General features: G+C 44.0%; 1 protein-coding gene and 1 pseudogene across 1 annotated transcript in view; one reads left to right on the top strand and one right to left on the bottom strand.

Moving 5' to 3' along the window:
* The window catches only part of VWDE (von Willebrand factor D and EGF domains), a 157,427-nt gene that overhangs the window by 98,376 nt on the left and 43,530 nt on the right, over positions 1–15,521 (bottom strand). The window contains exons 4-10 of the mRNA XM_056518916.1: positions 14,353–14,415; positions 14,014–14,264; positions 10,642–10,731; positions 8,729–8,873; positions 5,524–5,738; positions 3,724–3,797; positions 2,034–2,307 (exon numbers count right to left, since the gene is read on the bottom strand). Coding sequence (XP_056374891.1) covers positions 2,034–2,307; positions 3,724–3,797; positions 5,524–5,738; positions 8,729–8,873; positions 10,642–10,731; positions 14,014–14,264; positions 14,353–14,415 — 1,112 coding nt within the window. The remainder of the gene's footprint in view (positions 1–2,033; positions 2,308–3,723; positions 3,798–5,523; positions 5,739–8,728; positions 8,874–10,641; positions 10,732–14,013; positions 14,265–14,352; positions 14,416–15,521) is intronic.
* On the top strand, positions 12,891–12,981 carry LOC130275229 (U2 spliceosomal RNA; annotated as a pseudogene).

The raw sequence follows: 15,521 nt of genomic DNA, 5'->3' as shown, positions 1-15,521 counted from the left end.
TCCTTTGTTGTGAATGGAGATTACAAGAGAACAATGTGGGGGGAAATTTTTGGTTGAAGACGATTGTGTACAGTGAAGCCTACCATGGTTCTTTTTGTTGGATTTGAGGCTCCGTATGACATTGGAGGCATATGGCGGTACAGAAGGTCTATGGGCTCCGTATTGTGGCTCTGTGCCGAGCTGTAGAGTTTTCTCTAGTAACATATTGTAATGAATTGTACCATATTGTAATCTGCCCCATTACCAATCCCCTAAACATCCCTGACCAGTAACACATGAGGTCTACACACTGCGAGCAGATGGATCATTTCAAGCATGATTTAATCAAATATTTTTGGCCTGGAAAGACGAATGCATGACTCAAGCGGTCCCCGATCCCATACTAACCTCACAATAGCATTAAATTATTGGCAGGGAACGACCCGCACGTCCCAGACAATGACTTTACAGTATTGCTTGAAGAAAGCTGAGCCCAGAAGCCTTCTCCTCCGTGACTCCCATACATTTGCTACAATGTAAATATTACAAGCGTGTAGGCCCCTCGCTCTCCCTCTCTCTCTCTGGCAATTTCCAATGAGGATCTTTACCGCGACCATCTGAAAACATCTGTTTTGCTCTTTCCCACTGGACATTGAGTTAACCCCTTAATTGTGCGGAAGCCATGAATCATATTTCAAAGTCCCCTACAGCTATAAGAGAGGTAATAAATCATGAAACAAATCTGAAGTGTTCAGGGGGGATAGATGGAAAGAGCCCAAGACCTATAGGATTAAGTTAGAGGAACATATGGGGCCAAATGGGTAATAATAGTTTACATTAGTGGTCTTAAACATTGGCTCTCTAGAGTCCACAGATGGCTCTCTAGAGGGCACACTAACAGCACACGCTTTATTTCCCATGTAGTGTCATTTCCTTTGATTGACAGCTGGCGGCCTTTGTGATGACATCACCGATCAGTAGTCCCATTAGTAAAGAGTTAAAAAATTGCATCGCCTCTTGTCCTAAAACGTCAACGAAGATGAATACGGTTGGGCATTTTAAAAAAAGTTGGGGTAGTTTAAATGGGCACTGTCAGATTCAAAAACTTTTATATGTTGTACATCTTGGCAAAACATTAACCTTTCTAATATAATTCATAGAAAAAATGTTATTTCCTTTTTATAGAAATCATAACTCATAAAAAAAAGACCACTAGGAGTCCCCATACCATCCAGAAGATAATCCAGTCGTGGCTGCAGCATCATCTTTGTCCCAGCTGAAACACAGGCAGGGACAAAGTCCAGGAAGTGAGGGCGGGACTAACACTCCTCTGTGCTCACTCCTGTCCTATCAGGCTGCAGCATGTAAACAGAGAAGAGGGGGTTACAGAGCAGTCTGCAGTGATTGGATGAAGAAACCCAGCACAGCAGACTCAGGGAGGAAGATGAGTCATGCAGACAGAGGCCCCCTCCAAAGCACAGGATGACAAACCAAGGGAACAACAAAAATAAAGTATTTGAGAGAGAAATATAGGTGCTAGACACACAAAAATTATATGTACAAGATCAGGATTAGGTACTGAGTAAGATATATGCATATATATATATATATGTATATATATATATATATATATATATATATATATATATATATATATATATATATTTTTTTTTTTTTTTTGGGGGGGGGGGGATATGACAGGTACTTCTTTGAACATGGTAAAAGAAGGATCAAAAGGGCTGGAAAATTAGCTTAAAGGGGTACTCCACTGCTCAGCGCTCGGAAAAGACTGTTTTGAATGCTGGAGCCGGCACCGGGAGCTCTTGACATCATAGCCCTGCCCCCTCATGACATCACGCCCCCATAGTCTTGCATTGAGGGGGCGGGGCGTGATGTCATGAGGGGGGGGGGCTATGACATCTCAAGCTCTCGGCGCCGGCTCCTGCATTCGGAACAGTTTGTTCCAAACGCTGAGCCGCGGAGAACCCCTTTAAGCATATAGAATAACACCTAAGTAACCTCTTTCTGTTTATTTAACCCCTCGAGGTACCTACCGTCATCTTCCGCCCGTGATAAGACTCAGTAATCCTAAAGTTGGGCTCCGATGGTTCCTGAGTCTTGATGGCCAGGTGAGGTTGAGATTCGTGGAGTTGTCCGCTGCACATGTCGAACGTGATAACATCCCCCCCTTCCTTGGCTACGAAGCCACAGTTACAGGAGGCCGGGTGGTCAACGCTTCCACAGTCCCACTGTCGGACGTGAACCTCGAAATCACGAGATGCGCTTTTATACAGTACGAAGGTCCCAGTGTTAAAGTTATCATAGTATCTGCAAAAGAGAGAGATGTTGTGTCATCCTGACCAACGTGGGTGGTCTGCACTTCCCTGGCACCATACAGATAGATGGACCACCAAAAATAATACCGCTAACCCATTCACTATACTACTGAACTACACCAAGAATCAGATCGCTATTGCTAGTAAATGAGACCTATTAAAGGAGTACTGTGGTACTGTAAAATTTATCCCCTATCCAAAGGATGGGGAATAAGTTTCTGATCGCGGGGGGTCCCAGTGGTCGGACCACCTGGCAATCTCCTGCACGGCAGAAATGTAGCTTGTCAACCCCGGCACGAAGCGCTGCACGACAAACCCTTTCAATGTATGTCTATTGGAGAGCATTCTGGCATCTGTCCAGACAGGAGCAAATCCCCATAGTGAGCACTTTGGAAAGACGGGAAAGAACCACACAACTTCCTCTGGAGCATAAAGCAGCTGATAAGTACTGGAAGGATTAAGATTTTTATATAGAACTAATTTACAAATCTATAGAACTTTCTGTTACCAGTTGATTTGCAAACAATTGTTTTCTACTGGAGTACCCCTTTAATAGAGGGAGGTCCACTATGCAGGATCTTCATCTCTTGACCAAAGAGCCTGTCTCGCTGTGGAGGACCTGTCCTGTCTTGCATTACACCCCCCCCCCCTCCCCCATTGTTTTGAACAGGCAATGTGTAATACTCCATTTCCACATGTAGGTGTGCTGCAGAGAAACTGAACCCTTATTACCTGGTTTCTCCACAGATTTAAAGGGGTGCTCCGGTGGAATTTTTTTTTTTTTTTTTAAATCAACTAGTGCCAGAAAGTTAAACAGAATTTGTAAATTACTTCTATTAACAAATCTTAACCCTTCCAGTACTTATCAGCTGCTGTATGCTCCACAGGAAGTTATTTTCCTTTTGAACTTCTTTTCTGTCTGACCACAGTGCTCTCTGCTTACACCTATGTCGATGTTAGGAACTGTCCAGAGCAGGAGCCAATCACCGTGGCAAAACTCTCCTGCTCTGGACAGTTCCTGACACAGACAGAGATGGCAGCAGAGAGTACTGTGGTCAGACTAGAAAGAACTACACAACTTCCTCTGGAGCATACAGCAGCTGATAAGTACTGGAAGGGTTAAGATTTATATATATATAGAAATAATTTACAAATCTGTTTAACTTTCTGGCAAAAATAATAATAATAGTTTTTCACCGGAGTACCCCTTTTGTACAATAATAAAATGTTTAAGAATTTTGTAATAGACATAAGTTCAGAATGTGGGGCTGTGATCCTCCTACTATATGGGGCCCTCGAGCACCGTGTGCATTACAGGGGCCAGTTCTGGAGGTCACCTGTCAATCAAAAATGGTCGACAAAGTTCACAAATACAACAGAACAAAAACAAAAACCTACAGCATATTACCTGCCATCAAATGTGATGATATGGGGGTCGGTGAAGGAGTAGCAGTAGGCGGTAGAAATGTCCTTCACTGTGATCTAAATGGAGAATATATTGTTACAACTTTATACCGGTTGGGCTTGTTTTTTAATAGAGAAGTGGTCTCAAACTGTGGCCCTCCGAATATTGCAAAACTTCAACCTCCCGCCTGCCCGGACACTAAGGGACTGTCTCCCTCCTCCAGAGGATGCACACTGTCCTCGAAAGGTAAATCAAGGCTTCCCTTTCATCTTATCCCTTAGTGCAGTGTTCTTCAAACTGTGGTTCTCCAGCTGTTGCAAAATTTCAACTCCTAGCATTTCCAAACACTAAAGGACTGTCTGCCTCCTCCAGAGGATGCACACTGTCCTCGAAAGGTAAATCAAGGCTTCCCTTTCATCATATCCTTAGTGCAGTGGCCTTCAAACTGCGGTTCTCCAGCTGTTGCTAAATTTCAACTCCCAGCATGCCCGAACACTAAAGGACTGTCTGCCTCCTCCAGAGGATGCACACTGTCCTCGAAAGGTAAATGAAGGCTTCCTTCTCATCTAATACCTTAGTGCAGTGGTCTTCAAACTGCAGTCCTCCAGATGTTGCAAAGCTTCAACTTCAAGCTTGCCCGAACACTAAAGGACTGTCTGTCTCATCCAGAGGATGCACACTGTCCTCGAAAGGTAAATCAAGGCTTCCCTTTCATCTTATCCCTTAGTGCAGTGTTCTTCAAACTGTGGTTCTCCAGCTGTTGCAAAATTTCAACTCCTAGCATTTCCAAACACTAAAGGACTGTCTGCCTCCTCCAGAGGATGCACACTGTCCTCGAAAGGTAAATCAAGGCTTCCCTTTCATCATATCCTTAGTGCAGTGGCCTTCAAACTGCGGTTCTCCAGCTGTTGCTAAATTTCAACTCCTAGCATTTCCAAACACTAAAGGACTGTCTGCCTCCTCCAGAGGATGCACACTGTCCTCGAAAGGTAAATGAAGGCTTCCTTCTCATCTAATACCTTAGTGCAGTGGTCTTCAAACTGCAGTCCTCCAGATGTTGCAAAGCTTCAACTTCAAGCTTGCCCGAACACTAAAGGACTGTCTGTCTCATCCAGAGGATGCACACTGTCCTCGAAAGGTAAATCAAGGCTTCCCTCTCATCTTATCACTTAGTGCAGTGGTCTTCAAACTGCGGTCCTCCAGCTGTTGCTAAATTTCAACTCCCAGCATGCCCGAACACTAAAGGACTGTCTGCCTCCTCCAGAGGATGCACACTGTCCTCGAGAGGTTAATCAAGGCTTCCCTCTCATCTTATCTATTAGTGCATTGGTCTACAAACTGCGGTCCTCCGGCTGTTGCAAAATTTCAACTCCCAGCATGCCCGGACAGCCGTTGGCTGTCCGGGCATGCTGGGAGTTGAAGTTTTGCAACATCTGGAGGGCCACAGTTGGAGACCACAGCTCTGTGACAGACTGACTCCGCCATCCCACCGTTGCCACCAATTGTGACGGACTGACTCCGCAAAAAGTGACTTCTCCTTCCGGATGACAAGCCCCAGCATATCACAGGCAATATCCCCAGGCAGAACTAGAGATTATTGCATCCTTGTACCCAAAGAACCAGGCAACACCAGTCTTCAGGTATAAAATCAGAACTGTTTATTGTGGAACAAGTGTCTTCTTTTATAGGAAGGACATCACAGGGGGAAGGGTCAGTAAAGACAATACAGGTGACAGTGAGTCTGGGAGATAATCCAATAAAAATATTTTAATTATAATAATATAAATATTATAATATTTGCACCTGTATGGGGTCCGGCACATAACCATTCCACAGGAAATTGGTGCTGACAATTGGGTCCACTTCAATGCTGGTCACTGTGTCCCCATCGAAGGCGAAGTCCATCACGGCGGTATAATAGAGGGCGGCCTGACTGCACGTTCCGTTTTGGCAGCCGGACCGTAGGAGATTCACCTCGCAAGAGGAAAGCGCCAAATCTGAGTCATTCTTCTCCTCGGCTGTGCGGGGGAAAAAAAAAAAAAAACCAGAGGAGGCTCCGAAATTACTACAATATATGCCAAACCATTGCTCATCACGAATCGGCAGCCAAAAGAAACTCTGATCGGTGCGGACCCCCACTAAGTGTCCTCCGGGAAGACCGCAAATATTATTATTATTATCGCTTATTTTATGATATATCCTCATTTATAATAGTGCAATCCTGTCCTACCAAACCAGAAGCTGTCATTATACAAGAATACAACTGATGGTTCTGCTTGTACATAGGAGCAGTATTATAGTAGTTATATTCTTGTATATAGGAGGCAGTATTATAGCAGTTATATTCTTGTATATAGGAGCAGTATTATAGTAGTTATATTCTTGTATATAGGAGCAGTATTATAGTAGTTATATTCTTGTATATAGGAGCAGTATTATAGTAGTTATATTCTTGTATATAGGAGCAGTATTATAGTAGTTATATTCTTGTATATAGGAAGTAGTATTATAGTAGTTGTATTCTTGTATATAGGAGCAGTATTATAGTAGTTATATTCTTGTACATAGGAAGTAGTATTATAGTAGTTGTATTCTTGTATATAGGAGCAGTATTATAGTAGTTATATTCTTGTATATAGGAGCAGTATTATAGTAGTTATATTCTTGTATATAGGAGCAGTATTATAGTAGTTATATTCTTGTATATAGGAGCAGTATTATAGCAGTTATATTCTTGTATATAGAAGCAGTATTATAGTATTTATATTCTTGTATATATGAGCAGTATTATAGCAGTTATAATCTTGTATATAGGAGCAGTATTATAGTAGTTATATTATTGCATTTAGGAACAGTATTATAGTAGTAATATTCTTCTATATAAGAGGCAGTTTGTTTCTATCCCTTTTGATCAGTGTTCTCAAACTGTTGCCCTCCAGATGTTGCAAAATTCCCAGCATGCCCGGACAGCCAACAGTTGTCTGGGCATGCTGGGAGTTGAAGTTTTGCAACATCTGGAGGGCCAAAGTTTAGGACCACTGCTTTTGATCATTGCATTTAAATAACATCTGCTTATACATAAATAATACAAATGATTATAGAAGGAGTAAAATATCTCAGAATAGGAAATCTCAAGTAAAACAACATTTTGCTGCATCTCAACAACGTATAATCTTCAGAACAGGAAAAAGATTAAAAGAAGCTCAGAACCCGACCACATCAGCCCGAGGCACAAACTTGACTGAAATCACCAATTTTCTCTCAATCTTTAACAGGAACAATTTATTTCTAAGTATTTTCATAACACTGATGTGCCTGCTGAAAGCCGATCGCAACGCCCCGAGGTTTCCTTTCATCTTCTTAAACAGAAGTAATGGCTGAAATTGCAATATAAATTGTCCAATAGTCATCACATCAAAATCAAAGACCAAGTTTTCTTTAACCTTCTCCAATCTCTTAGTTTTGCAGAGAGAACGAAAAAAGAATAACATTGTATCTCCCCTATGGACACCAAGCAGTCCTGGGATAAGATTTTGTATGGAAACTTGGTTGGGGTCACAGTTTGGCCATTTGATGTTATATGAACCTTTAGTCAGGGCCGGTTCTGCCTATAGGCAAAATAGGCAGCAGTCTAGAGCGCACTCAAGATAGGGGCACCGCTCTGCCCACTGCATGAAAATTAGCAGCCAGCCAGCATCCCAAATCCCCACTCACCCGAAGCACCCGCCCAGCCAGCACTACTATGTCACCCCAGTAGTAAGGTACTTACATGAGGAGGAGGTTTGTTACAGTGTGTCACCCCAGTAGTAAGGAGATTACATGAGGAGGAGGTTTGTTACAGTGTGTCACCCCAGTAGTAAGGAGATTATATGAGGAAGAGGTTTGTTACAGTGTGTCACCCCAGTAGTAAGGAGATTACATGAGGAGGAGGTTTGTTACAGTGTGTCACCCCAGTAGTAAGGAGATTATATGAGGAAGAGGTTTGTTACAGTGTGTCACCCCAGTAGTAAGGAGATTACATGAGGAGGAGGTTTGTTATAGTGTGTTTCCCCAGCAGTAATGTTGGGCGTGTAAAAGGGAGGAGCCAATGGGCGGGATCAAGGGGCGGCAAAATTAGCTTTCGTCTAGGGTGGCAAAAATCTTTGCACCAGCCCTGCCTTTAGTTTCTTAATATGTTGTATAGAACCTCAGTATGATGAAATTGTGTTGAATAGAACATCCTTGTGTTTGGCCATATCTTACCCCCTGGATCTCAAAGTGACCATACGACGTTGTGTAGAGCTTAACTATAACAATGTCATGGATACAAACACATGATGAGCACTGAACTTCATATACAGATCTGGACGACATCTACCTTAAGGTGGAACCAGCAGCCCAACTAAGGGCTGTGGTTATCATGGTTGCAACCAGGCCCCATAGTCCAGTGGGACCATATGCCATCATGTCATGTCAGGCCCTTCAGGACTCGGCACACTAGGTCCAACATTGTGTGCTTTGGAGTATACAAGGTCCTCCTGAAGCTGTCAACATCAAGACACTATGTACACTCGCTGGCCCATGCTCAAGTGGAAGCCCCATCTAAAAGTTAAATATGAGGCCATTCCTTCCATGTATGACACTTTGTGGAATCCTATTGGGACCACCTCATGTTCCCCAGTGTGCTTGTATCATTATGTGTAGAATCCAGCTATCATCTATCTACAGGACAGAAGATAACTAGCTGATTGATAGGGGTCAATCCTATCCCCTGCACACCTGCTTGACCACTGCACCATTCACCCTATCTTCTCAAGTGCTGCTCCATTCACTCAAGGAACAAGAAACCCCTATCCTTGTAATTGTTGAAGGTCCCAGTGGTCAGACGCCCATCAATTGGCTAGTTATCCCTTATCCTGTGGATAGGGGGCAACCTAAATCTTGGCATAACCCCTTTTAGGGCCATACCACACTCTATTAAATGTCAGTATGATCATATCATATTATGTAGGTACCATCTCTGACCTACCTTCATTCATTGTACGGAACCTTATTGGGACTTTACAATCGTTCTGCAACTGACTTGCATCTGAGCATGAAATGGGAATTGTGCTCTTCACCGTCAACCTGTATTCTCTTCCATCTTCTGATATGCTAAAAGATTCTGGATGAAGCTGTAACAAGGAAATGGATACAGTTAATGGCAGATGATGGGCCATTTCTTTTGAAGGAAAGTTCACCTGTAACATGTGAGTGGGAGGGAACTCAAAGAAACCATGTAGACCAATTGTCTCCAAACCATATAGATAAGTGGTCTCCAAACCATGTAGACCAGTGGTCTCCGAACCATGTAGACCAGTAGTTTCCAAACCATGTAGGCCAGTGGACTCTGAACCATGTGGACCAGTGGTTTCCGAACCATGTAGAGTAGTGGTCTCCAAACCATGTAGGCCATTGGTCCCCGAACCATGTAGACCAATTGTTTCCAAACCATGAAGGCCAGTGGTTTCCGAAACATGTAGGTCAGTGGTCTCCAAACCATGTAGACCAGTGGTCTCCAAACCGTGTAGACCAGTGGTCTCCGAACCATGTAGACCAATTGTCTCCAAACCATGTAGGTCAGTGGTCTCCAAACTGTGGACCTCCAGATGAGGTGGCAAATAAAGGGCCATTTCTTTTTTAAACAAGTTTACCTAAAGCATGTTTTTGAAAAATACGAAATGCAGACATTACAATAGACCAGTTGTCTCTAAACCATTTAGACCAGCGGTCTCCAAACCATGTAGATCAGTGGTCTCCAAACCATGTAAACCAGTGGTCTCTAAACCATGTAAATCAGTGGTCTTCGAAGCATGTAGACCAGTGGACTCTGAACCATGTAGGCCAGTGGTCTCCAAACCATGTAGACCAGTGGTCTCTGAACCATGTAGGCCAGTGGTCTCCGAACCATGTAGACCAATTGTTTCCAAACCATGAAGGCCAGTGGTTTCCGAAACATGTAGGTCAGTGGTCTCCAAACCATGTAGACCAGTGGTCTCCGAACCATGTAGACCAATGGTCTACGAACCATGTAGGCCAGTGGTCTCCGAACCATGTAGGCCAATTGTTTCCTAACCACGTAGGCCAGTGGTTTCCGAACCATGTAGGTCAGTGGTCTCCAAACCTTGTAGACCAGTGGTCTCCAAACTGTGTAGACCAGTGGTCTCCGAACCATGTAGACCAGTGGTCTCCGAACCATGTAGACCAGTGGTCTCCGAACCATGTAGACCAGTAGTTTCCAAACCATGTAGGCCAGTGGACTCTGAACCATGTAGACCAGTGGTTTCCGAACCATGTAGGGTAGTGGTCTCCAAACCATGTAGGCCATTGGTCCCCGAACCATGTAGACCAATTGTTTCCAAACCGTGTAGGTGGCCAGTGGTCTCCAGCCATTGGCTGTTTGGACATGCTGGGAGCTGTAGATTTGCAACATCTGAAGGTCCACAGTTTGGAGACCACTGATGTTCTCATGGTTGGCTTTAAAGCCCCTCTAGATGTCCTATATTCTTTTGACAATGTGGAACCCAAAACTGAACCACCCATATTCTTGATAAGACCTTATAAAAGTGAAATATGAGTATTATATTCAGATCAGATTATTTTTAGCTTTCTTCTTCTACATCTAAAATTTGCCTTTGTTTTAGCAGCAGCTACCTGGCATTGAGCATTGTCCCTGAGCTTACTGATATTCCCTGTAGCCCATTCCTTGCTCTGTTATGCCTACTTAACATACACACAGCCATACATGTTATTCCGTGTCGGGACTTGATCATGAGAACCCACCAACGTGTCCAGAAGAAGGAATGCTATCTCAGGCATGTAACCTACTCAAGAACAAAGGCCATTTTTAGGACAGTGTATTTACTTTAATAGCACGTCATAAAAGATTATTTTACCAGTTACCTTAATGCCAGCAAAAAATTCTTCGCTCTCCACAATGAGACTGTGGACATCTGGTTGTTCTAAGTTAAAGCTGGAGACGCTGCAGTAGATCTGTGTGATAAAATGTGATGACAGAATTAGGGTGGTCAGACACTATAACTTCAAAGAATTCAGTGCACCGAGGGTCCATATACAGTAAGAATGCAGGGGAACATGTAAGGGTAATTCATAGATTACGAAGGAGAAACGTAGAGAAGATCTTAAAATGTAAGATCTTTTAAGGCAGACAATGTAATAGAGCAGCAGGAAATGATAACGGAATGCTTGGGTGTATAGGGAGAGGTATATGCAGTAGAGTAAATTGCTCATGGGTATATAGGGAGAAGTATTACCAGTAGAGTGAAGTGTTCATGGGTGTATAGGGAGAGGTATTAGCAGTAGAGTGAAGTGCTCATGGGTGTATAGGGAGAGGTATTAGCGGTAGAGTGAAGTGCTTATGCATGTATAGGGAGAGCTATTAGCAGTAGAGGGAAGCAAGGGAGGTGATCATGGGTGTATAGGGAAAGGTATTAGCAGTAGAGGGAAATGCTCATGAGTTTAAAGGGAGAGGTATTAGCAGTAGAGAGGGAAGTGCTCATGTGTGTATAGGGAGAGGTATTGGCATAAAAAGATGTGGTCATGGGTGTATTGGTATAGATATTAGCAGTAGAGCTGGAAATGCTCATGGGTGTAAAGGGAGATATATTAGCAGTGGAAAGGGAAGTGATCATGGGTGCATAGGGAGAGGTATAAGCAGTAGAGGGAAGTGCTCATGAGTGTATAGGGAGAGGTATTAGCAGTTGAGAGAAGTGGGCATGGGTGTATAGGGAGAGTTATTAGTAGTAGAGAGGGAAGTGGTCATGGGTGTATAGGGAAAGGTATTAGCAGTAGTGAGGGAAGTGCTCATGGGTGTATAGGGCGAGGTATTAGCAGTAGAGAGGGAAGTGGTCATGGGTTTATAGGGCAAGGTATTAGCAGTAGAGAGGGAAGTGCTCATGGGTGTATAGGGAGAGATATTAGCAGTAGAGGGAGGTGCTCATGGGTGTATAGGGAGAGATATTAGCAGTAGAGGGAGGTGCTCATGGGTGTATAGGGAGAGGTATTAGCAGTAGGGGGAAGACAATAAAAACTAAGAAAAAGAACAGGAAGGTCCATGAGACATTTAGACTTTGGTGAAGGTAAAGGCTTTGAATACATTTTGGAAACCAGAAAAAGAGGAGATCCTTGACAACCAGGCTGATTTTTTTAGTAGGACCCCAAATGGCTCTTAGGGCTCGTTCCCACTACCAAATTTTGTTGCAGAACTTCCATGTTGATACCGCTTGCAGCAGTCTCCTATTGATTTAAATCCAATTGAATTCTGCCGGAAGATTAAACGCAATCATCTTCTGGTGGAATCGTCCAGAAAGGTCCCGTAAGGAAGATTGTAGATCCACAAAGGAAATCCTATGCACAAATTTTGAAGTGTGAATGAGACCTTAGGCATCCAGAACCATCCATAAAAGATGGTCACTTATTTCGGTGCCCAAGTTTATTTGTTTCTCCAGTTATCATGACCCTTAAAGGGGTACTCCACCGGAAACATCTTATGCTCTATCCAAAGGATAGGGGATAAGATGTTAGATCTCCGTCTCGGCACCCCGGTCATCCGTCCATGGAGCGAACACCACTCCGTGCCGAATGACTGGCGAGTCGCGACTACAGCCGCAACGCTCCCCTCCATTCATGTCTATGGGAGGAGGCGTGACGGCTACGTACATAGACATGAATGGAGGGGGCGTGGCATGATGTAACAAACGCGGAAGCTGCAAACTTCCATGATCCGGCCGCTGCCGGCCCGGAGGTCGCGGGGATCTTATTTCCTATCCTTTGGATAGGGGATAAGATGTTTCAAACGAAGTACCCTTTTAAGGCAACTATAGACACTGAAGAAAATTGTCCAATCCTGCCAATTTAGGCATGATAGACTGAGTATTTTTTGTTAATTGGACCTTCTAACTATCCCCCGACAGGTGATGTCAGAGTAGAGAAGGACCAGGCATGTTGAATTTGAGCTCCTGAACCAAGTACTCTCCATTCTGATAAACCACCTCCAAGTGTCTGGCAGCGGCTTACCCCTCTTAGCTTGTTGTGTGGTCAGCCAAACCAAGCATAGAAAATCTGTTGGCTGAATACGCCATAGAACAGCTGAAATAAGCCATATGCCATGGGCACCATTAGGTCAATTCCTAATTGCTTCTCGGCCTTTTGGCTAAGATCAAGTGTAGTATCTGTTCTTATCAGTTTCATGCTGGTGACAGGCGATGCCGGTGTGGAGCTGGTGGGGATGAGTGCTGCATGGAGGGGGCAGGTGTACCAGGGTGTTCCGGGGCTGGTTCTGAGGAATCAGCTCGACGGCTGCCCCGATGTGACCTGTTTCCTCTGGGTCTCGTCATGAGGCTGAGAGGGTCTAGAGCCAAGGTACTTTAGTGCCTCGGGGAGTGGTGATCCCGAGGTGCCGAAACTCACTGGAAGTATTGGCTCACTGAGTGGAAGTAATGGAACCATGATCTCTTCACCTTGTGGCACTCACCTCTTGATTCCCGGCCTTCTGGCTAGGATCAGAGAAATTTTTATAGATCCAGCCGGATGTCTGGGCAGTATATCTGCACACATTCACTTATTTCTTTCTTTTTGTCACTGTGTCATTTTTTGCATGTTGTGTGTCCACAGGATTGTTAGGATAAGGTAGCCCTTCTGGGTGTCCCTCCTGGCGGTCTAGGGGAGGTGTGTGTGGCCATCAGGTTCCGCACCTTCCTGCAAAAACCCCGGTTCTCCTGCATGGGCAGGGTACCAACCGTTTACAGCTCTGCAGGCAGATACCTTGGCTAACACCAAGGGGGATGTCGGGAGCATTTGTGGTCCCCTAGTAGCCTCGGCGAAAAGGGACATCGAACCTGGAACCTCGCAGGTACCTTTTGGTCCGGAGGCGAAGGGTAAGGTTTGTTGGGGGCCTCTCTTTTATCAGATAAGAGCTTGCGACAGACCGCATCCTTTGTGCACGTTTTTTTTGTGTAACACGTTTGCACTTTTTCTTGCACTTTGGGTGATTCGAGAGCACGTTCCTCGGCTTTAAAAAAAAATAAAATGTTAGTTCAATTCCTCACCTCTTGCTTCAAACTGAGCAAAGGGTGGGAAATTGAGAGGAAAGGTGGTGGAACCAAGCACCATAGTGCCTTAGATTCCTTCTGCCAGGGCTCCATGGTGCCCACACAGTCTTCCTCTATAGCATATATGTCTAAGAACATGACTATAAAAAAGCCTTGACTTAAAATTCTACGAAAAAAATTCATCTAATTGACATAATCTTCTTACCCGGTCTCCGAGTCTGACATTTATGCCATCCAACTCTATGATAGAAAATGGCTGCACTACAGCTTCTTGTCTGAGTTCTTCTTTCTCTCCACCACTTGATAGTCGAGACCATCTTACGATGAATCCCAGGGAGCTGTTTGTAGAAGGAGCCTCGAAGGAACACTTGAGATGAACGCCGGGGATGACCGCTTCTGGCACAATTTCCGGGACAGATGGAGATTCGGGCAGTAGACTTTGTGAGTTTGATTCACCTGTGAATAAAGGGATGGAATCTAAATTCCTAAAATAATCCCATAAAAATCTCATTAATGATGATTCAGTATGGACGTTCACACGTACTTGTACACACACCATTGACTTCTACCTCTCCATCATCACACTGGGATCGAGATTCTGGAACCACTAGGGAAAAAAAAAGTCATGATCAACAGATTTAAAGGGGTTATCCAGGGAAAAACTTTTTTTATATATATCAACTGGCTCCAGAAAGTTAAACAGATTTGTAAATTACTTCTATTAAGAAATATTAATCCTTTCAGTACTTATGAGCTGCTGAAGTTGAGTTGTTCTTTCCTGTCTAAGTGCTCTCTGATGACACGTGTCTCGGGAAATGTCCAGAGTAGAAGCAAACCCCCATAGGAAACCTCTTCTACTCTGTGCAGTTCCCGAGACAAGCAGACATGTCAGCAGAGAGCACTGTTGTCAGACAGAAAAGAACAACTCAACTTCAGCAGCTGATAAATATTGGAAGGATTAAGATTTTTTAACAGAAGTCATTTACAAATCTATTTAACTTTCTGGAGCCAGTATATATTTAAAAAAAATAAAAATAAAAAATAAAATGTTTAACCTTTAAGGGGGTTCTTGATCCTTTCACCCTATTAGTGCAGATAGTGGAAGTCAGACTTCTTGAAATTGAGATGCTATTCTTGTAGTCTAGTCTAAAAAGCCCTCCAGAAAAAATCTTCTCCATCACCCCACTCATCTTCACTGAGCCAATGACCTAGCCAAGGCTCTCACTAGGACTTCTGTCATGCTGCACTCTCTGGAAACCATCCAACCATAAGATTTGCTCCTAATATTTCCAGTCTTAAATGTGCCTTAAAGGGGTATTCCACTGCCCCAGCATTCAGAACATTTTGTTCCCAACGCTGGGCGCGGGGTAAGCCGCCACGCCCCCTCTTGTAGACTTGCATTGAGGTGGCGTGGCGTGACATCACAAGGGGACGTGGCAGTGACATCAAGACCCCCGCAGCCTGCACCCAGCGTTCGGAACAAAATGTTCTGAACGCTGGGGCAGTGGAGTACCCCTTTAAGGCACATTTAAGACTGGAAATATTAGGAGCAAATCTTATGGTTGGATGTTCTGAAAGCTGGGGCAGTGGAGTACCCCTTTAAGGCACATTTAAGACTGAAAATATTAGGAGCAAATCTTATGGTTGGATGTTCTGAAAGCTGGGGCAGTGGAGTACCCCTTTAAAGTCTTCCTCATGTCATATGGATACCGT

Source organism: Hyla sarda, chromosome 5, assembly GCF_029499605.1.
Source record: "Hyla sarda isolate aHylSar1 chromosome 5, aHylSar1.hap1, whole genome shotgun sequence".
In the NCBI taxonomy this organism is placed as follows: Eukaryota; Metazoa; Chordata; class Amphibia; order Anura; family Hylidae; genus Hyla; species Hyla sarda.
Note: the sequence above shows the minus strand (reverse complement) of the source record. Positions and strands in the feature narration are given on the sequence as shown.